The sequence below is a fragment of the Montipora capricornis genome, chromosome 2 (assembly GCF_036669925.1).
Source record: "Montipora capricornis isolate CH-2021 chromosome 2, ASM3666992v2, whole genome shotgun sequence".
NCBI lineage: Eukaryota > Metazoa > Cnidaria > Anthozoa > Scleractinia > Acroporidae > Montipora > Montipora capricornis.
The window spans coordinates 42665864-42690863 of NC_090884.1; the positions used below are offsets into that span (position 1 = coordinate 42665864).

The 25000-nt window shown below is 39.1% G+C and overlaps 1 protein-coding gene and 1 non-coding gene across 2 annotated transcripts in view; both read right to left on the reverse strand.

Moving 5' to 3' along the window:
• The window catches only part of LOC138037361 (sushi, von Willebrand factor type A, EGF and pentraxin domain-containing protein 1-like), a 149598-nt gene that overhangs the window by 33071 nt on the left and 91527 nt on the right, over positions 1 to 25000 (reverse strand). The window contains exons 44-70 of the mRNA XM_068883301.1: positions 24319 to 24492; positions 24031 to 24207; positions 23510 to 23683; positions 21747 to 21920; positions 20991 to 21164; positions 20626 to 20799; positions 20315 to 20488; positions 19987 to 20160; positions 16756 to 16929; positions 16480 to 16653; positions 15594 to 15767; positions 14392 to 14565; positions 13900 to 14073; positions 11933 to 12106; positions 11484 to 11657; positions 10678 to 10851; positions 10149 to 10322; positions 9081 to 9254; positions 7826 to 7999; positions 7512 to 7685; positions 7250 to 7423; positions 6617 to 6790; positions 6349 to 6522; positions 6080 to 6253; positions 799 to 972; positions 513 to 686; positions 260 to 432 (exon numbers count right to left, since the gene is read on the reverse strand). Coding sequence (XP_068739402.1) covers positions 260 to 432; positions 513 to 686; positions 799 to 972; positions 6080 to 6253; positions 6349 to 6522; positions 6617 to 6790; positions 7250 to 7423; positions 7512 to 7685; positions 7826 to 7999; positions 9081 to 9254; positions 10149 to 10322; positions 10678 to 10851; positions 11484 to 11657; positions 11933 to 12106; positions 13900 to 14073; positions 14392 to 14565; positions 15594 to 15767; positions 16480 to 16653; positions 16756 to 16929; positions 19987 to 20160; positions 20315 to 20488; positions 20626 to 20799; positions 20991 to 21164; positions 21747 to 21920; positions 23510 to 23683; positions 24031 to 24207; positions 24319 to 24492 — 4700 coding nt within the window. The remainder of the gene's footprint in view (positions 1 to 259; positions 433 to 512; positions 687 to 798; positions 973 to 6079; positions 6254 to 6348; positions 6523 to 6616; positions 6791 to 7249; positions 7424 to 7511; positions 7686 to 7825; positions 8000 to 9080; positions 9255 to 10148; positions 10323 to 10677; positions 10852 to 11483; positions 11658 to 11932; positions 12107 to 13899; positions 14074 to 14391; positions 14566 to 15593; positions 15768 to 16479; positions 16654 to 16755; positions 16930 to 19986; positions 20161 to 20314; positions 20489 to 20625; positions 20800 to 20990; positions 21165 to 21746; positions 21921 to 23509; positions 23684 to 24030; positions 24208 to 24318; positions 24493 to 25000) is intronic.
• On the reverse strand, positions 17779 to 17851 carry Trnaa-ggc (transfer RNA alanine (anticodon GGC)). The gene has a single exon. It is a non-coding gene; the product is annotated as a tRNA-Ala (tRNA).

Consider the following 25000-nt stretch of genomic DNA (forward strand, 5'->3'; position numbering starts at 1 on the left):
CCTCATCACAGTACAATCTCGCGATGCTTGGAAAAGTCGTCATTTCGCCTATCATACTTCCGTTTAGAGGCGTTTGTAAAACACCGCAGTTAATAGCTGCAATTGTATCGGAATTAGAGAAGGCGTCAATAAATACGGGAAAAAATAATGTCAGGGAGGGAAGGGGGGGGGGGGGGGAATTGGGAGGTAAAAAGTTTGAAACTACAATATATTAGACCAAGTTCTCATTGGATACCTTTGCAGCTTTATGGTAACTTACCGTTACACACAGTCTTCGTTCCATCCCATGTTCCATTGGCTTGGATGTCCGAAGAGATGAACCATTTCGAATAAACCCTATGTCGCAGGCAAACTGTACACTATTTGGAAAAACCGTTTGATTACCCACCAAGGAACCGTTAGCGGGTGCGTCAATTGTCCCACAATCAACAGCTGCAAATTAAGTAAGGCAAAGAGCAATTCAATGCTTAAAGTTCAGTTAAATTCTAGTCTGGATGGTTATTGCCACATACCTTCACAAGATGTCGCATTTCCACTCCACTGTCTGTTAGGTTGGCACTGCCTTAAAGCAGACCCTCGAAGAATGAATCCCGCGTCGCAATTAAAACTGATTTGGTTGGGAAATGTGGTTAAATTCCCTGATAATGTGCCGTTCGCTGGAACTAGCAAAGGCCCACAATCTTTCGCTAAAGTAAGGAGTATTTTGGAAAAGATATGAGTAGTGCAGTTCTTCCTCTGAAACACAAAAGCGTACCGTATTCTTTAATTTACTATTTAAATACTTCGTTTTAGCAATACCTTGACAAAGAGCGTCCTGGCCGCTCCATGTTCCATTGGTTTGGCAATTTCTTTTGTAAGATCCGTTAAGTGTAAACCCTTTGCTGCATTCAAATCTCAGTGAGTTAGGATAAGTCGTCTGGTTGCCAAAGACTCTCCCATTTTTCGGAGGCAGTTGCGGTCCACAATCGACTGCTACAAAATCAAATTGTAATCAAAAGGTTAACTCAGTATGACTAAATGTTTACAAAAGCATTTCTTTCAAAAACACCTGTACCAAATCAAAGTATGTATGTTGTCGGTCAAATCCGGTCTCAGGTTGAATCCGTTTTTACCTATAATCATAGACAAAACCATCTAGAAGATTAGCACTTTTGACGTCTTCTTTGCTTCTCTCCTCACCCCCCTGATTCAATGTTGTGAAAAACGGAGCGGTTTTAGTGGGAAATTGTTGTGTTACCTTCCACATTGAATGGGGGGGGGGGGGGGGGGTGGGGGGGATTGGGGCTATATAAGAAAAGGTGAAACTCTCTCTTTTGCGCTTTAACAGATGCGGGTTGAAATCCAGCTCTGGCGCGGTTCATTTACATAAACTTCCTAACTATTTTTGTCTATGATTGTAGGTTCAATTGGTGATCCTCATTTACCTCGGTTGAACATATACCCTCTACCTAAGTTTAAGGCAGTTATCAACCTCAAAAGGGAGTGAACACACCTGTACATTCTCTCAAGCTCTGTCTTACCCATCTCAACACATCTTAATGTTCGCGTTGTATTTATCGGTTTTTGTATTCATACATTTATCCATTCATTCTCAACATTACAACGCCGTAAGGGAACAAAAAATTGTACTATGCACTTACCGGTACTGGAACTGGTTCATGGTTCATTTATTTCACACTATTTACATAACACATAACATTAACATAGAAAGAAAAGTATAGTCACAACACATGGTACAAGATAAAATAATTACAGTACAGGTTATAAATGTGTATGGTGGTCAAAGTAGCAAAGGCTTTCTAGTTGACCACCACCTACTTTTATGTAAACGAAGGAATCACACTGAGCTTTACTGGGATATAGTAGAAAACGTTTGTAGAGCCTAGGACTAATGTACAGAAGAAACTTACATGTATATAACTTAAACATGTTAGAGATATACTGAACCACGCAAGAAATCTATACAGGACAAGCTTAGCAAAAGGGGAAAAAAGTAAAAGGAACATACAAACAAACAGACAACAACGACAAACAAAAACAAAAGAAAAGAACGACACGTTATCAACAACAACAACAACAGCAGCGGTAACAAACACAAAAATATCAGAAGATAATTATTATTATTATTATTATTATTTATTTTTTATCATGTTTTAAACAAGCTCCATTATTATTAAATAGTTACGTGCTATACATTTGACCATTAAACAGAACATATATTATTTGATTGACAAGAGATCAGGTGGGCCTTATAAAGTTTCTTAAACTTGTTAAATGTTTTTGCTTTTTTTATAGGCAGAGTACTTAAAAGTAAATTTGCCTATGTTAGTTCTAACTTGTGGTCGGTAAAAATTAAGCTTAGCAGAATTTCTGGTGTTATAGGAGTGGACAGTTGCTGTAGTCGTTAAAAGGTTATGGAAGATTGCTGGAACAGTTGATGGATTATTGCATAATTTAAATGCCAGTGAGCAGATTTTGAATTTAACAATATTTTCAAATATTAAAACTTCAAGTATTTGTGAATATAGGAAAGAGGGCTCTTGTTTATTTGCAAAAAAACATACTACGGATGCATTTATTTTGCTTAGTACAGATCTCATTTAAATTAGTCTGATAATTGTTGCCCCAACACATTGCGCCGTTACGGTAATTAAGATAAGGGTAAATAAGTGTATGATACAGTTGTCGTACCATCTTTAAATTCAGGTAGTTCCGTAGTTGGTTTAGGATTCCAAGGTTTTTAGTCAGTTTGCCTTGTACATGTGCTATTTGAGTTTTCCAATTCAAATGGTCATCTAAATAAATGCCTAAATATCAGATACTAGTTTTGCGTTCAATGTTTAAGATATTAATATTGTGTATAGTTGGCTTCTGTGGAGATGTTATTATCATAAAGTTTGTTTTCCTCATGTTAATAGACAACTTATTGAGATTGCAATAGTTAATTACCTTCTGAAGTTCTGAGTTCATAACTGCCTCAAGATCGTTTGATGTTATCGTAGCATAGAAGATATTATCATCATATATTAGCATCATAAAACTCGGATCCTTTAAATCTACTTTGTACCTATACAGTCCTGTTTATTCACCACTACACTACAACGACGAACATGCTCATTTACTTTTGTATAGTTAGTCAATTGATATCCATGTATAATAACCAAGAGTGATGCTAATCTGACCGTAATTTTCTCTAGGCTTGAACGGATTCAACCTGAGAACGGATTTTACCGGCAAGATATATATATATCTGAAAGATTTTTGAAAAATGTGGCGTGCTACGAACGCTAGAACCCGAGATAGCCAATGTAGAAAGATCATGCAATTGCACGAAAAAGACCAATACCCCCTTGATAACCAATGCTTAAGAAAGCGTATAGTATATCAGGCAACAGTCACCTCAAGCGAGGGAATGAGCATTACGTAGGGCTAACTGACACCGACTTTAAAGCTAGATTTGCCAACCATAACCAGTCCTTCAAGAAAGTGGTGCATAGCAACCAGACAGAGTTAAGTAAATACGTGTGGCGTATAAAAAATGCTAAAGTAAAATACGGCATTGCGTGGAAGATTTTGGGAAGGGCGCGCGCGTATTCTAACAGCACCAAAAAATGCAACTTATGTACGCTTGAGAAGTATTATATAATTTGTCACCCGGAGCTCGCCACGCTCAACAAACGATCAGAATTAGCAAGCGGCTGTCGGCATGTAACAAATTCCTCTTAAAGAAATTGTAATTAAAATTGTAATTTACGATTACGCGCATGGGCAGCAGAATAAAAGCACCATGTAAAAAAAGTAATCCTGTAGAGATAGTAATCATAAATGTACTATCCTGAAGAGTGGGACATGGTCGTACGAAACAAAGTTGTCGACCACGGAATGTAGTCGATTTTACCTGTAACTGTATGCACAGCTCTAGCTTCACTAGCTATTGAGCACTCTGTGAGGGCCTATTGGCAACCTACATTCAGTATATTCAGTATATATATATATATATATATATATATATACAAACACTGGATATGTGACCGATTTTTCCTCAAGAGTGCTCGACAATATTGGAGCTTCGTCTAGTAAGAGAAAGTGAACTAGTTTTCGTTCATATATTCGATCTACAGATCTGTTTCGTGGGAGTGTATCCCACTCGTCAGGACCTAGATGACAATGTTAATTCGTGGGTTTTTATATACCATTCCCTTGAAATTACAATAATTAGGTGTTTTTTAGTAAAAATTTGTTTGCATGCCTACAAGTGTTCGCAAGTTCTGTTCTTTTGTTGAGGGTGGCAAGCTCTTGTTTACATATGATGTAGAACTTTTCTAGCGTGCACAATTTGCATCTTTTGGTTGCATTAGAGTATGCCTGTGCCTTATCAAGAATTTTCCATCTGATCGTGTAATCTACTCCCGCTTCCTTTAACTGCCACACATGCTTGCTGAGCTCAGTTTGGTTGCTTTATACTTCATTTCTAAATGATTGTTTGTGATTGGCAAATCTAGACTTAGAGTCTGTGTCGGTTAAACTCACGTAGCATTCACTCCCCTGCTCTCTCTATCCTACAGCTGTATGCCCAACGTCAAGAGCACAATCGACGCACACAACAAGCGCCTGCTGAAGCAAACCAACTCAGGAGAAGCCATAAGCGACGCCAGGCTCTGCAATTTTCGCAGGAAAGAGGACTGCCCACTAGAGAACCAGTGCCTTACTAAGGGCATCGTATACCAAGCCATCGTAACAACAGAGCAGGGGAGTGAATGTTACGTGGGTTTAACCGACACAGACTTTAAGTCTAGATTTGCCAATCACAAACAATCATTTAGAAATGAAGTATACAGCAACCAAACTGAGCTCAGCAGGCATGTGTGGCAGTTAAAGGAAGCGGGAGTAGATTACACGATCAGATGGAAAATTCTTGATAAGGCACAGGCATACTCTAATGCAACCAAAAGATGCAAATTGTGCACGCTAGAAAAGTTCTACATTATATGTAAACAAGAGCTTGCCACCCTCAACAAAAGAACAGAACTTGCGAGCACTTGTAGGCATGCAAACAAATTTTTACTAAAAAACACCTAATTATTGTAATTTCAAGGGAATGGTATATAAAAACCCACGAATTAACATTGTCATCTAGGTCCTGACGAGTGGGATACACTCCCACGAAACAGATCTGTAGATCGAATATATGAACGAAAACTAGTTCACTTTCTCTTACTATATATATATATATATATATATATATATTGACCAGAAAAAGCTGATCACAAACGTGAAAAAAAAAGAAACACGATATCATGAAACTTGCTTGTGTTAATTGACCGCCGATTGGTCTTCATCTAATGGAAAAAAATTAATACACGCAACAATTTCAAAAAGGACAAGAAATTACTTCGAGGCTGTGGATAAAAACAACTTAGCTATTGGGGGATGCTAACTTCCACAAAAAAGCGGCCGGTTATTTAACCACATGCACAAAGTGTAATTTATACCATAGTTTTAAACCATTATTTGGGATCCCACCCTGGTCAGAGGTTTTCTCTGTCCTTGTGTGGCCCAATTCCAATACTAGGGTTGATCCCTGACGGAATAATAGGGTAGAAAAACTTCACAGTAGTGTTAGGCCTCATTCGAACTTGCAATCATTACTCCAAATGCTACTGAAGGACAACAACTAGCGACTTGGAAAGTGTTTTTACTTTGAAAGAAAGACCAAACTCTGTTTTAACAATAGCCTCCATGGCTAAATCCCCCAACTTATCGCTACATATTGTTATTGTTCCATCCTATTCACGCACAAGAAAGGGGCCGGCTATTTAAACACAAAGTCCAATTTATACCACAGTTTTAAACCATCATTTTGCCGCCAAAGCGCTCTAAAAGTGAGCTAAGTTGCCTTAAGATAAATCTTTCCTTTGCTCAGCTTGTCCTCTCGACAACGTTATCGACAGTCAACAGCCTTAACATTCTACAAAATGGGCAAAGATGAAATTGACTTGGAAAGAAATTTTATTTTGTAAGATAGGCCAGACTCTGTTTTCAATAATAACAGCCTCCGTGGCTAAATAACCCAACTTACCGTTACATTTTGTCTTTGTTCCATCCCATGTACCATTAGCTTGACACTTTCGGACGACTGAACCACTCAGAATAAACCCTGAGTCACATGCAAAGTGAACACTGTTTGGATATACCGTCCTGTTTCCCGTCAAGGAGCCATTTAAAGGGGTGTCTAAATTTCCACAGTCAACAGCTAGAATTGAATAATGCAAAAGGAAGTAAATGAAAGATATGAAAATTTTGCAAGTAGCACCTTTCTCGAAATTACTCTAAGGCTTTGGCGTGTACCTTCACAAGATGTGTAACTTCCACTCCACTGTTTATTGGGTTGGCATTGTCTCACAGCAGATCCCTGAATAATGAATCCTTCATCGCAATCAAAGCGAATTTCGTTGGGATAGGTAGTCTCAGTACCTGATGATGTGCCGTTCATGGGAACCGGCAAAGGCCCGCAGTCGTTCGCTACGTTTCACAAACGAAAAATTTAATAAGAAACACACTTGCGCCAATTAATTAAGGATGACGTAGTCAAAATGTGTAATGCAAATGCATTTACCTTGACAAAATGTGTTTTTCCCTCTCCATTTTCCATTTGCTTGGCAATTTCGCTCATGAGAACCACTGAGTGTAAAGCCTTCATCGCATTCAAATCTCAAAAAGTTTGGATACGTCGTCTTGACGCCGGACATGGTTCCATTCTTGGGAGGCAGCAGCGGTCCACAATCGATAGCTAAAGAGCATATATATACAACCTCTCAAAGGAACAGCTGAAATAAGCCATAATGAATACAATAAAATCTCACCCCTTCCAATCATGAATTTTATATAAAGACGGTGCTTTTCCCCTTAACATGGGAAGAACGACCTTCCGTCTTACTAAAGATAAAGCCGGTTTATTTCCGCACGATAAAGGGGCCGGTTATTTAAACACAAAGCCCAATCTATATCACAGTTTTAAACCATGATTATTTTGCCTATAAAGCGCTCTAATAGTGAACTTAGTTGCCTTAAGATAAATCTTTCCTTTGCTCATCTTGTCCTCTCGACAACGTTATCGACAGTCAACAGCCTTAACATTCTACAAAATGGGCAAAGATGAAATTGACTTGGAAAGAAATTTTACTTTGTAAGATAGGCCAGACTCTGTTTTCAATAATAACAGCCTCCGTGGCTAAATAACCCAACTTACCGTTACATTTTGTCTTTGTTCCATCCCATGTACCATTAGCTTGACACTTTCGGACGACTGAACCACTCAGAATAAACCCTGAGTCACATGCAAAGTGAACACTGTTTGGATATACCGTCCTGTTTCCCATCAAGGAGCCACTTAAAGGGGTGTCTAAATTTCCACAGTCAACAGCTAGAATTAAATAATGCAAAAGGAAGTAAATGAAAATTTTGCCAGTAGCACCTTTCTCGAAATTACTCTAAGTAATTTCAGCGTGTACCTTCGCAAGATGTGTAACTTCCACTCCACTGTTTATTAGGTTGACATTGTCTCACAGCAAATCCCCGAAGAATGAATCCTTCGTCGCAATCAAAGCGAATTTCGTTGGGATAAGTGGTCTCAGTACCTGACGATGTGCCGTTCATGGGAACCGGCAAAGGCCCGCAGTCGTTCGCTACGTTTCACAAACGCAAAAAGGTAATAAGCAACAGACTTATTTGTGCCAACTATTAAGCATGCGTAATCAACATGTGTAAAGTAAAAGCACTTATTTTGCTAATTCAAGGTATTTTTAGGAAATGTCCTCATTCTTACGTTGACAAAACGTGTTGTTCCCACTCCATTTTCCACTCGCTTGGCAATGTCGCTCATGAGGGCCATTGAGTGTAAAACCTTCGTCGCAGTCAAATCTCAAAACGTTAGGATACCTTGTGTTGACGCCGGATATGGTTCCATTCTTGGGAGCGAGCAGCGGTCCACAATCGATAGCTAAAGTTTATATATACAAAAACTCAAACTGAAGGAGTGGTCTGTCACTCATTCTGTTCTGGGAAGGAGGGGGGTGTATAAACTACTTGTTATTCAGTTAAGATTACAAACTGCAAGGCTGCCAAATGCGCCAGAAATGCATTCAAATGCAAACTGTCCCACACTGTGTTGTACAATGATCCTGAAAAGTCCCTAGGGGAGTGGTTAATCACATATTCAGTGTTTTTTTCCCTATTCATGCGGTGACCGACCGTCCGTCTTTATTACAGACAAGTGCAGTCATTTTGCACAATACGTAGGATGGATGTAAAATGATGTTGCGTGTTATGATGTTTCATACAAAGAGACAAACATACTCATACAATAAGATATTGATTTTTAACTGGAGAAAGTGAACCAGGGCCTTTATGATTTTCAGTAATTGAAGATCAGTAAAAGGTTTGATGTGCACCACTGTGTCAAGGTTGTCATATAAATGGAATTATTAAAAGAGTGTGACAGGTTTTTTAACCAGTGCATGAGGTGGTGAGTCCACTCCAAGTCCCATTAGCCTGGCATACTCTCTCTTTGGAGCCATCCAGAATGAATCCAGGATTACAAGTAAAACTTTTTACGTTGGGAAAGAATGTTAGATTCCCTGATGATGAGCCATTTAAAGGTGCTTTCAATTGTCCACAGTCGATTGCTTCAAAAAAGTGAGAAAAATAATGGTGAACCAAGTGAAAAAGTGGGTTGCTCAACGTGAGGTTTAGAAGAGATGGTACCAATAAATAATTTGTAAGCAGTCTGTTGTAAAAGGAAGGAATTTAAAGCTGCGATATAGCAATACTTGTATGCCAATATCCAGCCTTAATGAAAAAAGCAAGCTAAGTAAACTTTGTCGAGTCGGCTTTCCAATCGTATGATTTTGAAAATAAACCTTTGGCCATTGCAAACAACTAACGTTCAGAAGTCTTTGCTTAAAAGCTAAATGAAATGATATTGCACTATGAAGCAAGTACCTTTAGAATTGTCAGGGAATGAGATCAGCTGTAGTGTGACAGTAACTAATCCCTTAAATTAAATAACTGCTTTCTTTTACCCTCGCAAAGAGTTTCCAGTCCATCCCAGGTTTTGTTAGCTTGACATTGTCTCACAGCTGATCCGACAAGAATAAAACCTTCGTCGCAGGATAAAGTGATCTTGTTTGGATAAGTTGTCTTACTCCCAAAAAGCGATCCATTTTTGGGTGCCATCAAGGGTCCGCAATCATTCGCTAGTAATTGAAATACAGACCAGTCTGGCTTAGAAACTACAGAGACAGTTTGAAAGGTTTTCCCTCAGGCCAGCTGAACTGGGTTGGCAATAACAATAAGGTTACGGAACAGGTTCGCCGATGCATTGCGGTAAATTTACAACAGTGCCTAAACCTATACATCATTTTAAAGGTTACAGAACCAAGAATGACGTGGAAATATGTTTTTAACTGGTGAAATTGAATTTAAAATTTAATGCAATCAGTAAATGCAAAATGAAGCGATTTTTATAAATGTGCCAAACTCAAGTCGGATTTTGGCCTTACGAAGTAAACAATGACTGCATAACATTTAGCAGATGTTTGCCGTCAAAAGAGTGTCGGGCTTTAGTTATTTTTTTTTCGTTTTAAAGATATAATTCCTAACGCTAAGTCAATCCAATAAATGTATGTCGCTGAACTTTGAATTATAATAACTTTTTTTTTGGAAAGCTGATCTAAAGATTCCCCGAGACCCTTTTGAAGGCAAACATCTGTTAAATGTTTACTTCGTAAGGCCAAAATCCGAGTTCTATTAGCTCAATGGGTATAGCATCAGACCGGTGTTACGGAGTTCGTAGGTTCGAATCCCAGTTGCCAAGCAACTTGTATCATATCCTTCCCACGGGCTCATTACACCTTTCCATCATTCATGTAATATCCAGAACTATTCCACACAGAAACGATGTGAACACTAAAAAAGCATTACGGTTGAAATCAAAGCAATGGGGGACAAGTTGAAAGCGAAGTGAGTTTTTGCCTAAAACTGAAAGGATCTCTCCCCGTATATGTCAAACGCATCACTGAGGTCTGAGACAAAACGTGTTTTCTCATCATGTCATTAGGTAGATTCACATGCCTGGAGACCAAATATACCTTGGCAATTTGTTTTAGTTCCACTCCATGTCCCATTTGCTTGACAGTTTCTTGAAACGGGGCCATATAAGCTGAACCCCTCGTTACATGTAAACTGCAAGGTGCTGGGATATATGCTTTGTTCTCCATGTATAGTTCCATTCACTGGAGCTGGCAGCCTCCCACAATCAACAGCTAATAGAAAATCGCATATTACAACTCCGATTGGAATTATAAAGATAGCTATTGGTGTCCTTGGCTTTATAGTCCATCCCCCATACTGAGCCAATTTTTTAGAACTTGATACATTGAAGTTTATCAAATGGTCTTTTTCAGTCAGGGTCGGGCCGGGGCTTTGGGTCTTTGCAAAGATAGGTCCCAGGGTCGAGGTCTTCCAAGCAGATAATACGGGTTTTGTTGAGTAGAAAATTATAGGTTTCTATGGAATATACTTAGCTTATCGGAAACTTTCCTCCAATAGCCCGGCAAAAACGTAAACATCAACCTTTCTAGGAAACTGTGCCTAGTGTTACAGTAGCCCTGCCTGTACCTGTACATAATGTGACATTTCCACTCCAAGCTCCGTCGGCTTGGCATTTTCGTTTCGCTGGTCCAGTCATGATAAATCCTTCATCGCAGCGAATACTGACTTCATTTGGAAATGTCGTTAGCCTTCCAAACACTGAACTATTTTGTGGGACATCTAGAGGTCCACAATCTTTGGCTGCAATTGCAAAACGAAGGACAACCTGAGCTGGCATTGTGTAAAAAGATACAAAGACCTATATGGTATGGACTTCGTGACCACGACCGACGTCAGTAACACCTCCATTTCGTTGCTTGGCGGTCAAAGGTTGCTAGCTGTTTTATACGTGTGTCAATTTATTACACAAGAGTTGTTGAATACCTCAAGCTAATAACAATGGTAGACACATCTTGAATGTTTGACGATTTATTTCTATGGTCATTTGAATTTATTATGGATGGTTTTCCTTAACTTATCAAGTATCAAATAAACTTCAAATATGGCGAGATGTTGTAAATAAAGTATATCGATGATTTTGGCAAAAATCAAAAAATATATAAGTGAGGCCCTCCCAGAGAACAGGCGGGGAACAAGCGAACAAAAGACAAATATCTTAGGGAACAAGGTATCATAATCCATTTTAGAGATCAATAAGTACAATGGGAAAAAGGTTGGAAGTAACTTCGGGAACAAGGGAACACAAGCAAAATTTTCAAGGGAACAAGGATCCCCCCCTCCCCCTCGGGAGGGCCTCCTAGCTGAAATACTCAGAGAATGTGCGAATCGAAAGGGTTTCTTTCAGTTTTACTTATTTGTTAGATTTTGCAAACCTTTGCATGTTGCTTCTGTTCCACTCCAAGTTGCACTAGTCAGGCAGGCTCTGACAGAGGATCCTTTCAGAACGAACCCTTCATCACAATAAAAGTGTAGTTTGTTTGGAAACGTAGTGCTATTTCCGTGAAGTGATCCATTTTTAGGAACTTGGACTTCCCCACAATCCACAGCTGAAGTCCAAATCAAAAACAAGTCAATTTCTTTGAGCAAGAGATGGCGTGCTCATTTCATGTTTTATATACAAGTCAAAACACATTAGTACTAACAAAATGTAGATTCTGTGTCAGAGAATCGAGTTGACTTAAATCCGATTAGTGTCCTTTTTGCAGACTGTCAACAAACGCCTAGAATATCAATACATCTGTTCGTAAGAGTTTGAAATGGTTTGTAACAAAGAATGTTAACGAGAAAGTCTCAATTTCGTTTTACAGCTCTCGTAACTTACGTTTACAAGAAGTTTCAAAGCCACTCCATGTTCCATTTGCCATGCAGACTCGTTTAGACGAACCGACCAGCAAGAAACCAGGGTCGCAAGAAAACCGGACTCCGTTAGGATAAACTGTTAAATCACCGCTGGATGAACCATTTGAAGGAGCATCCAATGGGCCACAGTCAATAGCTAGAAAAAAATAAAAAGGAATTAAAACAGAAACAAATAATATGCAACAAGGAAGTCTAAAGGACGCAATGAAATTAAAGGGAAAGAAGAACTACATATTCAGCAATAAGCCTATGTATGTATATATACTGAATGTAGGATGCCAGTAAGCCCTCGCAGAGTCCACAGTAGCTAGTGAAGCTAGAGTTATGTATACTAGTAAAGATAAATGGATTACATTTCGTAATCGACAAATTTGTTTCGTAGGACCGTGTCCCACTCTTCAGGATCTTACAATGATTATTATTTCTACTTGGTGGTTTTTACTGCTGCTCATGCGCGTAATTGCGGATTGTATATTACAATTTCTTTAGAAGGAATTTGTTTGCATGCCGACAGCCGCTTGCTAGTTCTGATCGGCGTTTGTTGCATGCTCAATGTCAAAAGCATGATTGACAATAAGCGCTAGAACCTGCCAATGACCTCTAGACAACCAATACCTAACAAAGCGAATAATATACCAGGCAATAGTCATATAAAGAGAGGGAAATGAGTATTACGTAGGGCTAACTGACAGCGATATCAAGGTTAGATTTGCCAACCATAAGCAGTCCTTTAAAAATGTGGTGCACAGCAACCAGACAGAACTAAGTAAATATGTGTGGCGGCTGAAAAATTCTCAAGTAAGCTTCAACATTACGTGAAAGATTTTGGGAAGATGAAACTTACGTACATTCGAGAAATACTGTATAATTTGCCACCCGGAGCTCTCCACGCTCATCAATCGATCAGAACTAGCAAGCGGCTGTCGGCATGCAAACAAATTCCTTATAAAGAAATGTTAATTAAAATTCTAATATTCAATTTGCAATTACGTGCAAGAGCAGCATTACAAACCACCATGTAAAAATAATAATCATCGAAAGATCCTAAATAGTGGGACACGGTCCTACGAAGCAAATATATATCAGAGTAAGACTCGACGAAGAGACCAACTCTTGATTGTTCTGGATAAGTTTAATACGACGCTTCGGCCGTTCGGCCTTCCTCGGGTTAAAAACTAACGACTAAAAAGCTATATTACAGTGGTGGTAGGTTAGACGAACATCGACCTCTATAGACCGAATGAATAAATGGCGGCCAAAAAATTTATTCTTTTGTTTGCTTGCTAATTAGACTCACTAGCCTCGTTTGAATGTACAAAATACAAAAGAAATGTTTCTTAAGAGCGAGGCTAGTGAGTCTAATTGGCACATAAACGAAAGAATACATTTTTGGCCGCCATTTATGCATTCGGTCTATACAAAGCAAAATTTTCATAATACGGCACTGAAAGGTTTAAATTACAAGGTGAAGATAATTACACAATCAGAGGTTAATACAGATAACATGTTGATGTGAATACAAACAAGTGACAAAAACCCGAAAGAAATGGAACCTAATTACTGTAGTAGTATAAATCCAAAACGATAGTTAATGAAATGCGTAATAATGGAATAATGGCAAATCAAATTACTCAATCGTTGTAATTACTCTTTAACACCCAAACCGGCTTAAACCGGCCAGACTTAGTATTTTACTCTGTCTAACGCCAGATGATTTTACTCGTCAATGGGGACCCCCGGGAGTCAATGGGTTTACGGTGTTTTGATCTAAATTGCTGGCTTTTGTTAAGACGATGGGGATTAAGGGTAAATAATTGCATTAATTATCTCTACTGTAAGAGAATTTGATAGCACATCACGAGTGTGCTTTCTCTTATCAGCACTATATGAACGACGGCTTTTTCATGCAAATAGTCAAATCATCCTTACCTTCACAGGCGGTTTGGGTTCCGCTCCAGGTTCTATTCGTATCACAAAATCTCAATGCAGACCCTCTGAGTAGAAATCCATTATCGCAGTGGAATGTAACTTTATTCGGATAAGTTGTTAGATTGCCAGTATGAGAACCATTGAGAAGAACTGGTAAAGGCCCACAATCCACAGCTGTGTAAAATAATGGGAAACAGTGGCGGAACCAAATATTTCCTGACTTTGCTGTCCGGTTTTATTTTTGTAATACATACACATGTTAGGAGATCAAATTAGCAAAGGGTTTCCCCGCTTATAATGCCAACCGTATCGGGTACTGTTTCTTAAACAAGGGAAGCAGTGATATTATTTATTCGTTAAGATTTTACGGTTAAATTGCTCGTTCTTTGTTCGGCCCTTGTGAATCAAAGCAAAGAAGCCATCATCTTTTTAACCTTTTTGTCTATTTGACCTTTCATGAAATAAACTAATTCTAAAATAGTTAAGCTGTACCTCTGCAATTAGGTTGTTCTCCACTCCATCTCCCATTTGCCTGACATGTCCTCACAACAGTACCAATTATATCAAATCCTGAGTGACAACTGAAAGAGACACTATTTGGATATGTCGTTTCGTTCCCAAGAAGGGATCCGTTATTTGGAGTCAAGAGGGAGCCACAATCTTTGGCTACAGAAAGAAAAGTATTACTCCCATTAAAACAAAAATACAAGCATTTGAATTGGCAAAGAAGGAGCTCCTTGATCCGGTCATATCAAAATTCTCTCCAGGAGAAAACGTTTTAAGACGCACAAGCCTGATTTATAATGTGAATCACGTGACAAAACGTTCCAGCAACTCACGGGGAGCTCGTAACCGGAGTCCCCTTTCAATGTTGGGGCAGGACAATAGACTTTGATTGCCTGCCTGACTCTTCTCTTGATTAAACATGTCGTCTTCTCTCACAAGCATCAAAGAAACCATGTATAGGGTGTGGCCTGAACTCTTGGGGTAGTCCCTCACTGCCGTTGTTGTCCCTGTACATGTTGTGATCGAAACGTGTTCACTGAATCTAACTGCAAGCCGCCTTGCTGGCTACCCAATGTAAAACTCATCACAACCCTTGCATTGGATTTCGTGAACTATCCTCTTTCTTAGGCGCAGAATCTTTGGGGTGAGAAAAATGTTGTCCAATGATGTTAAAAGGCTTGTGATGGATTCCAATTCACCTATAACTTTTTAAAGATCGTGTGAGTTGTTCCGAGACCTCGTGTACTCGTTTTGTCCACTGGAGCTGTTCTAAAAGGGAATCTACACATCAACAGTTAAAATTGAGTTTTCTTGAGCCAGGACGCCGGTTACGAGCTGCCCTCGATCTACTAGGGCGTTTTGTGTGATGGAAAAGAAAGCTTGTGCATCTCAAACAGTTTTATCCTGGACTTTGAAACCTCATTTAAGTTGAAACGTGTATTTTTGTTCAAGATTCCTATATATAATTGAGACTTTGGAATGTTTCGATAAAAATCCGAAACGGTGCCCAAGAGAGCTTTTTTTTTCTCTAATTACTGAATGAAATGGATATTAATTGCATAATGGATAGCATATGGTGAAATACATTCTTTGATGGCAAAACAGAACTTTGGGCTTCAAATATGTCAAGGGAATTGATTTAATCAAGAAAAGATGAAATAAAACCAAAAACGCAGTTCAACAACTACCTTTGCAACTGGTTGTTTCTCCACTCCATGTACCATTAGCTTGGCACCATCTTGAAGGGGATCCCTCAAGAGTAAATCCCCTGTCACAAGCGAAATCAACCACATTTGGAAACACGGTAACAGATCCTCGCAGGCTTCCGTTACGTGGAGGGGACAGTTGACCACAGTTTACAGCTGGATTAGGAATCAAAATGCATTTTAAAATACTGCACTTTCTGTAAGTGTTTTAAAAAATAACTTTGCGTCGCTTTCGTTTGCTTGTTTGTGTTTTCATGGGAGAAATTGTCTCATGCGACGGGACAAAAGGTGCGATGGTACAAAAAGAGGAATCCCCAGTAACTTATTTTTCCGCTCATCAGTTGACCCACGATGCTAAATTGAAATAGTATCTCTTGTCTATCGGTGTTTCACTTCTGGTTAAAATAGTCGGGATCTAAACCAGAACAGACAGCAATGTGAAACTAACGATAATATTTTAATATTACTCTACTTCACCACGATCAAAACACAAAACCTATTTCTTATATACTATTTAGCAAACGCGCAACAATAGAGACTAACGATGTTGAAAAGGTTCTTGTCAATAAAACTGGCCACTCCGTGAGCCATTGGCCGTACAAATTCTAACTGAAGAGCCATTGGGAAAATTTCGTCGTCACACTGGAAATACAACTTGCAGAGGTGTGTTGTAAGTTCACAATAAGGTGGTCCGCTTAAGGTTTCACTAAAGAACCACAATCGACAACTGTGCATCAAAGGTAAGTCACAAATGTGGTTCTCATCGAAATTTCACCGCCATTTGCTTTTTTTTTTTTCACGACGTCGCACTACAGATGATATCTTACTGCAGATCTCCAGTATGATCATTACTGTGTGTACGTATTACCTCTACACGACGTTTCGTTTCCGCTCCAAAAGCCATTTGATTTACAGCTTCTTGTTTGAGAGCCAATCATTATGAATCCAACATCGCAAGAAAAAGATATTGAGTTTGGGAATGTCGTATCGTGACCTCTGGAAGATCCATTGATAGGAGATGGCAGTGGGCCGCAGTCTTGTGCTAAAGCAGTGAAAAGGAAAACAGGACCAACTTAGCAGGTCCTATTGAAACAAGCTTTAAAAATATAACAATGTTAAATGCAACAAAGAAAATTTAAGGTACCTTTGCATATTGTTTCTTGACCATCCCATGTCCCATTTGCCAGACAGTTCCTTACTGGGGGACCCACCATAACAAATCCTTCGTTACAACTAAATTCCACAGAATATGGGTATGTCATTTCCTCTCCACGTCTACTCCCATTCTGTGGTATTGCGATGTAACCACAAGACACGGCTAAAAACAAACAACATATTGCCATTAATTAGTTGTTTGAGATGCGGCCGAAATCACATGTCCGAGCACATTCTCGTCACCAAAGCCTCGGATCGACCCAAGGCTCTGGGAAACTCTGAGTAGGAGAACATGCGCCGTGGGGTTCTTATAGCCAAAAATTGGCTATTTGAACCTTACAGCGGCTGCTCACTCCTCGCGCTAAGATGAATGCACCAATTAGAGACGCTTTTGATTTTTCTTCACGAAAACCAATGAGAAGACACCTTGTTTCAGGGTTCCCCAGAGCTCTTCTCGCCCTCAGTCAAGAGAAGGGCTCTGGGGTCGAGATTGGTCCGAGCACTAACGTTACTCGATTACTCGCGGGTGTAGTGAGTACGTTCCAGCAAATTTACTTGGAATAAATTATACAGAAGGGAAAATATATTTGTAAACGAAAAATTCAAGTGATTTGCCGTGGTACCACTCAGCTATAGACTTAAATACTATGAATAAGTGATCACCTTCTCCAAACTACCATACGGTAACAGTGGGGAGTATAACATCTACGTACTTTAAAATGAGTGATCAAGTGAAGCTATGATCCTCGCAGTTATGAACAATTTAACAATTGCCTGAAAAATTCAGGACATCAACGGGTGCGACGCTCTAACCAACTGAGCTATGAAGCCACTTATGTTGAAAGCTGGTCATTTGTGGGTTCCAATGTTTCCGTGATGAATGAATCAATGAACGAAATGATATATGAAATGAATCATATATTGAACTGCGGATATGAAGTCAAGTGAAACTATAACCCTCGCAGTTGTGAACGCAAACTTAACAATTGCGCAGAGAAGACTGAAATTTTCAGGACTTCAACGAGGTTTGAACTCGTGACTTCGCGATGCCGGTGCGGCGCTCTAACCAACTGAGCTATGAAGCCACTGATAATGGGAGCTGGTCATTTGTGGATTCCAGTTTTCCTGTGATGAATGAATTGTTTTGAATCCCATCAACGTGATCAGTTTACATCAATATCATGGGAAAACGGACTTCAAGTTGCTTAAAAGTTAATTTTGTACCACTACACATGTTTTATCAGCTCTAGGTTATTAAGCCACTTGACTTAAAATTCTAAACAAAATAGTACACTTAATAAAAGTTGTACTTTCACTTAAGGTTGCCGTAGACCTTCACAAGTGTCCTTTGCGAAATTCTTTCTAACGCGCTTTGTTAGGCGCAATAGCCATAAACTATACGCCCATTGAAAGGCTATGAAATGCACTTTCCGGTCCCCTGGAACGAACCCGCAAAAATGTTATTATTTCGTTAGAGCGGTTTTCAAATGAGTGTCGTAAAACCAAAACCAAAGTAATTACTTTGACAAATCAAAAAGGACGGAGGCAATCCAGTAAACCAATCAAAGCTCGAAGTAATTACACGTCGCCGACACAAAGCGCGGGAAAATGTGGACGCGCGAGCCACGATTGGTTTTGGTTTCACTTCTGATGGGTTGAAAAAATGGCGCGAGAACTTTGAACCAATCATTGAGTGTAGTAATGCAAAACTAAAGTAATTCGCTAATTACTTTCGACACTCAATTGAAAACCGCTCTATGTACGGCCGCGCTTCTTATTAGGTTTTACCGGCTATCGACGCTATTCTTGTTTATCCTTTCCCAGGAAAAAGTCATTCCCAGGGAGTAAACCGACGACAATATGTGAAAAATTTGATTTTTATAACAAACAACACTACTTGAAATTCAAGACCACTTATTGGCTTTTCCCGCCTTTTCTGACTGAGAAAGATCCCTCGAAAATATGTTTTCTTTAAAAACTCGCGTTTTGTTTCACATTTTGGACTTTTTTTTGAAAATGCAGTTTAGTAGTATTGATTACCGTGGCTATGAGACAAGAAAAAAAAAATCGCAAAAATTTCGCCTGTGAAGGTCTACCGTAGCCTTAAGGTGGCTCAAACCGGTTCCAACAATTTAAAGGGAATGTCTTATTAGAAGGATTAACTCTACAACGTTTCACTTAACGACAAAGCTATGGTACCATAAGAAACACCAGTATTGCTTAACAAGATGTACATATTAATGTGACGTAATAAATTACTATGACGAAAAAAGAACCATTTCAAAAAAGCCCTATAGTTTGTGTTTACGCGCTTATATCTCCAAAATGCTGAAGAGTGACAAGCAGGCTAAGACGAAACTATATGCAAAGTTTAAAAAATTCTCTGGAGCGGATTCAGAGCCACCTTAAAATTTTCCAATTGTGAAAGTTGCTATGAATCTGCTCCAGAGAATTTCTTAAAACTTTGCAGACAGTTTTATCTTAGAGTGCTAATCCTTCCAAGTAGTACAGTTTGTTGAAAGTGTTGAAAATGGTTAGAGTCTCCTTAGCTATGACTGTATGAATTCAGGTTTATGACGACTGTTTTAATTCCAAGTGAACGAAATTCTGATGCTTAGGAATGTAGATTCTGGTCACTGAAGGCTCGTTGTGTAGTGAAACTGGAGAGGAAACGCAAGTGGCGAGTTCATTTACAAGCCATATATATATATATATATATATATATATATATATATATATATATACATATATATATATATATATATATATGTATATTCGATATACTTCGAGCATCATTGGCATCATTCTACATTCTTCCACTATGGAATTCAAGTATTCTGTGGAAAGACCAGTGCCTTTTTCTAACCGGTCCAAACAAGCCTTTGCCCTTCTTCTGCTCTTCTTTTGTCTCTGATTAGATTCCTACGGTAGCACTCAATGTTTTATTTCCTTTTAATCCCTCCCCACATGCCTAATAATGCTCTAGGCCACCTGTTAAACAACGTTTCTTTAGTGCCTTGCCTTGTCTTTTTTCTAATTATGTAATCGAATGAACACTAAACGCAGAATGGAGAGCGTATGGTGAAATACATTTTATGACCTTTTGTGATGGTAAAACGTTTGTGATTCGAAGATTCTGTGACAGCAATTGCTTTAATCTAGAAAAGTTTAAGTAACGGCAAAAAACAATTCAAATGTATAAAGAACTATCAATTATTACCTTTGCAACTGGTTGTCTTTCCACTCCATGTAGCATTAGCTTGACACCACCTTAAGGGGGATCCCTCAAGAGTAAATCCCCTGTCACACGCGAAATCAATGACATTGGGAAATATGGTAAGAGAACCTCGAACGCTTCCATTACGTGGAGGAGACAGGAGACCACAGTCTACGGCTGCAATAGGAATTAAAACGCATCGTTTCAGTAAAAGAGAGCACATATAACAACCGCACAGCGCTTCTTTTAAAACTTAAATATAGTGTACAATACGAAAAAAGCCGTGTTAATTAAACTAGTCGCATAGGCTATTGATTTTATAGAAATTCACCTTCACAAGAAGTATCTATACCACTCCATGAGCCATTAGCCATACAAATCCTGGCTGACGAGCCCTTGAGAGTAAATCCGTCGTCACACTGGAAAAAGACCTTGTTGGGGTAGGTTGTAAGTTCACCATAAGATGATCCGTTTGTGGGCATCACCAAAGGACCACATTCAACAGCTATTTGTGAGAAGGACAAAAATCTTAAGTAATCAGCATTCTCCTCAGACTAGTTTTCCACCAATAAATGGCTTTTGGCGTCGCACTAAGGGTGATATAATGATGATATATGACATAACCAATACTTGGAGAATTACCTCTACATGACGTTTCGTTTCCGCTCCAATAGCCATTTGATTTGCATCTTCTTGTTTGCGAGCCAATCATGATGAATCCAACATCGCAATAAAAAGATAGTGAGTTTGGGAATGTCGTATAGCGACCACTGGAAGATCCATTGATAGGAGATGGCAGTGGGCCGCAGTCCCTTGCTAAATTACAAGTTCAAACAAAGGAATCAGTCAGAAATTAAAGCTGCTACGATATCAGTACACAGACAAGAAAAATGGTTATCAACCTGAAAAATAAGACGAGCTCGAGGAAGGCTTCAGTAGCAGGTCCCACTGAAACACGCTTGAAAAATAGATCAATACAAAATCCAACGAGGCAAAATTCAAGGTACCTTTGCATATTGTTTCTTGACCATCCCATGTCCCATTTGCCAGACATTTCCTTACTACGGAACCCACCATAATAAAACCTTCGCCACATCTAAATTCCACGGAATTTGGATATGTCATTTCCTCTCCACGTCTGCTCCCATTCTGTGGTATTGCGATGTAACCACAAGACACGGCTAAAAACAAAAGTGTTTAAACACTGATTTATCACCTCAAAGAGTGTGCTCTGTGCATTCCAATAAATCATGTGGGAGGGAAAAGGTACTTGATACGCATACTCGTAAGTAATTGGAAATCTTCACTTTTAATGGAAGAGGATGATTATGTTGGCATACCTTCACTAATCATCAGCTTTCAAAATAATTGCTAAAAGTAGATTTATCTAACCGCAATTTCTATTCTATTTTATTTATTTAATTATTTTGTTTATTTATTTGTTTATTTATTTTTAGTCTTTAATACCGAGTATTCAATGTGCATACATATTTATTTTATCTCCACTTATGTAATACTCACACTTAAACAGTCCTACTCGCTACCCGCCTAGATTAGTTTTAGCTATTTGCGGGCTAATGTTGTTTTGTATTAATTTGACATTGACTTAATAATAAACTTGAAATTGAACTTCACTGTATACTGTGAATAAGTGATCACTTTCTAAAAGATTCCATTCATGACTGTAAGAATTCAGAAGGTTTTTGACGGCTGTTCTGTTTCCAAGTGAATGAAATTCTACTGTTTTAGAGCTAGCTTAACACCTTCACAAGTAGTTGCGCTTCCACTCCAGGCCCCTTCAGATGTGCATCTCCTCTGTTCTGGTCCTCTCAGGATAAATCCGTAATCACATTTGAATGACACTTCGCTTGGATATGTAGTTTGACTGCCAAATAATGATCCATTGGAAGGAACACGGAGTGGTCCACAGTCTTTGGCTGAAACAATTAAATAAAATTTCCGCCTGCGTTGTAAGAGTAAACTAGACGCTCCACGAGAGTAAACTGGGTTTCTTATGGTATGTGTTACACAAAAATAGAAAGGCACTGAGTTGGGTGGTGTTGAACTGCAGCGTTCCAGTTAATTTTTTCAAGTGGGGGTCACTTACACCATTTGATGGGTTGATGGGTCACCCAGACGTCGTACCAGCAGTGGCCCCTTTGGCTCACATGTTCTCACGTTGATTATGTCCCAGGGGCGAATCAGCGAACATGGCCAGCAAGCCAGAAAGGGGTTTATTTCTTTATAACCCTCCCATTAATTTTCATATCGCGAAAGAAACCGCTCAACAGTAAAAAGTCAGTGTTGGTTTGATGGCGATGCTTCATATTTTTTCCATGCACTGTTCAAAATTTGACTAGTGAAAAAGCGTGTCGGTCTCAGGAAAAAAAAACAAATCATTTTAATTGCCATTGCTCAACTCAAAGACAAGGTGCTTCTTAGCTTACTGAAAAAGAAATTTTAATTATGAAAGACAGAATGTGCGAAGTCTGGATGGCAGTGTTTTCAAGTGCCACCGGAATTTTAGTAATTGTATTTACGGTGATTTAAACAAAACTCTCGCCAACTCTCGTGAAAAACTTGAGCAGGTTCAAATTCGATGAGAGCTCTCGAGAGTCGATGAGAGTAGCCGAGAGTTGATGAGAGTTCCTGGCCAAACGAGAGCGAGAATTTCAACTTTCGTCAACTTTTATCAACTCTCACTCTCGTTTGGCCAGGGCTTAACTCTACAACAACGTTTCGCGTAAAGGCAATGCCTGATTTCAAGCCGAAAGGGACTAGGTGCACACCAAGCTCTACAAAATCTCCAAGTTTGGTGAAAATAGACCCAATATTAAACAAGATACAGCCATTTTAAAAAGATCTAAATTTACAAAGAAATGTATGGCCATCCGGCCGAATGACCAAACATTTCTTTGCAATTTTGACGTTTTTAAATGGCTGTATCTCAGTCAAAACTAGCCCGATTAACACCAAACTTCGGGATTTTGTAAGTCTCGGTGTGCTCTTTTCTGACTATGTGGATCGATTATAACCCTAACTACTTGTAACTAGTCCTTTGCGGCTCGAAATCAGCCAGTGTCACCAAATAAAACATCAATGACTGCTTAACAAGATGCACTCATTAATGTGACGTAATAGGTCACCATGGCAACAAACGAGAAATGTAAATTCACTCTTTATTTCGCATTTAAACGCTTATATCTCATTACTGGAAAATGATTAGTGGGCCAAGAAAATTATCTCTGCAAGCTAAAAAAGTTTCTCTGGATCTAGAGCCACCTTAAAACTTTTCCGTTGTGAAGGTGGCTATGAGTCCGCTGCATAGAAACTTTTTTTAAACTTTGCAGAGAGTTTTGTCTGCTCATCTCCTTCCAGAAATGAAAATTTGGGGCCACCGAGTTCTCTCCAGAAGCATAATTTTTGCTAAGTCACTAACCCTTGTATGTAAGGGTACTCACATATTATGTACATACAAAGTTCGCGTTTTTCCCTTGCATGGAAGAGAGGACACTTGCTGATTTACCTTCACAAAAGGTTTTCACACCATTCCATGTTCCTTCTTCTGTACAATGGCGCTTAAGTGAGCCTCTCAAAATGAACCCATCGTCACATGAAAATGTAATTTCATTAGGGTAAGTAGTTTGGTTCCCTTCTTTGGAACCATTCATTGGTGTACGAATGGGTCCGCAGTCTTTGGCTAAAGATGACAAAGGAACATACTAAAAAATAAGCTCAATAATGTTGTCAATGTTGTCGTGTGCCTGTTCAGTAATAGATCACAGAAGACGTCAAAATGTGGTAAGAACATCAATGACACAATCAGCTATCACTTCGTGAGCCACGTTTTCTTTTTCCTTAGCACATTTTGACGTCATTTGGTATCTACTAACGAACAGACGCACGGCAACACCGAATATGAAAGTAATTAAGAACTTAATTACAACCGGATGTAAATCCAAATCAAAAAAAGATCAGTCAGGATGGAATGGTTTTTTTGGTATGAAGCAAGTTAAAACGTGGGCACAACCTCCAAGAACAAACTACCTTGACAGAAGGTCTCTGTGCCACTCCACACAGCATCAGCTTGACAATTCCTCACCGGGGAGCCCCTCAATATAAATCCCTTGTCGCAAGCAAACGTCATTGAATTAGGGAATATTGTTACATTTGATCCAACCAATGAGCCATTTAAAGGAACTTTGAGGAAACCGCAGTCTCTTGCTGAAAAGACACAATAATGTATTTTAGAAACCAAAGATATTTTATTTTAATTTTCATATAACCGCGTTTAATCAACAAACTCTTTAAGTGCCCATTTCAAAATGACATTACCTTCGCATTTTGTCTCCACGCCACTCCACGTACCACCCGCTGTACAACGGCGTCTTTTCGAGCCTCTCAAAAGGAACCCATCATCACAAGAAAACGATATTTCGTTAGGATAGGTAGTTTCACTCCCAAGTTTAGTACCATTCAGCGGCGTATCAATGAGCCCACAGTCTTTTGCTGAAACATGACGTTGAAGTAAATCATACTTTTGTACATAACATATACAAGCTTTTATCATCGTGGTAGTAACAAAGAGCCTGTGAACTGAGCCCCATGAGCCATAATACAGCCCGTGACACATTAACAGGCTGGTTCGTCAGTAAAAAGGACTGTGGTTTATGCCTTTACTCCCTTTTTGTTATAATAGCAAACAAATGCTAAGTGATAGCTTGGCTGTGTTTTGTTTACGGGGAAGAAATTTGAAAGACTGTTTCGGACTGAAATAGCCGTGAGCAAAAGCCCATTCCCACCTTTATTTAATTCTTACACCTCAGATAGTTCATTTACAGTAACGTTTGGTCCAGTTAAGGCGAGGAAAATGAAAATTTGGTTTCTTAATACGAAGCATGGTGGTCAGGTCAAGGGGTAGAGGGAGTTTGAAGAAGTGACGAGATTCTGTCGTGTACGAAATGGCTATGAATGACACCCGCATGGCTAAATAGTCATATGACATGAGAAAAACTAA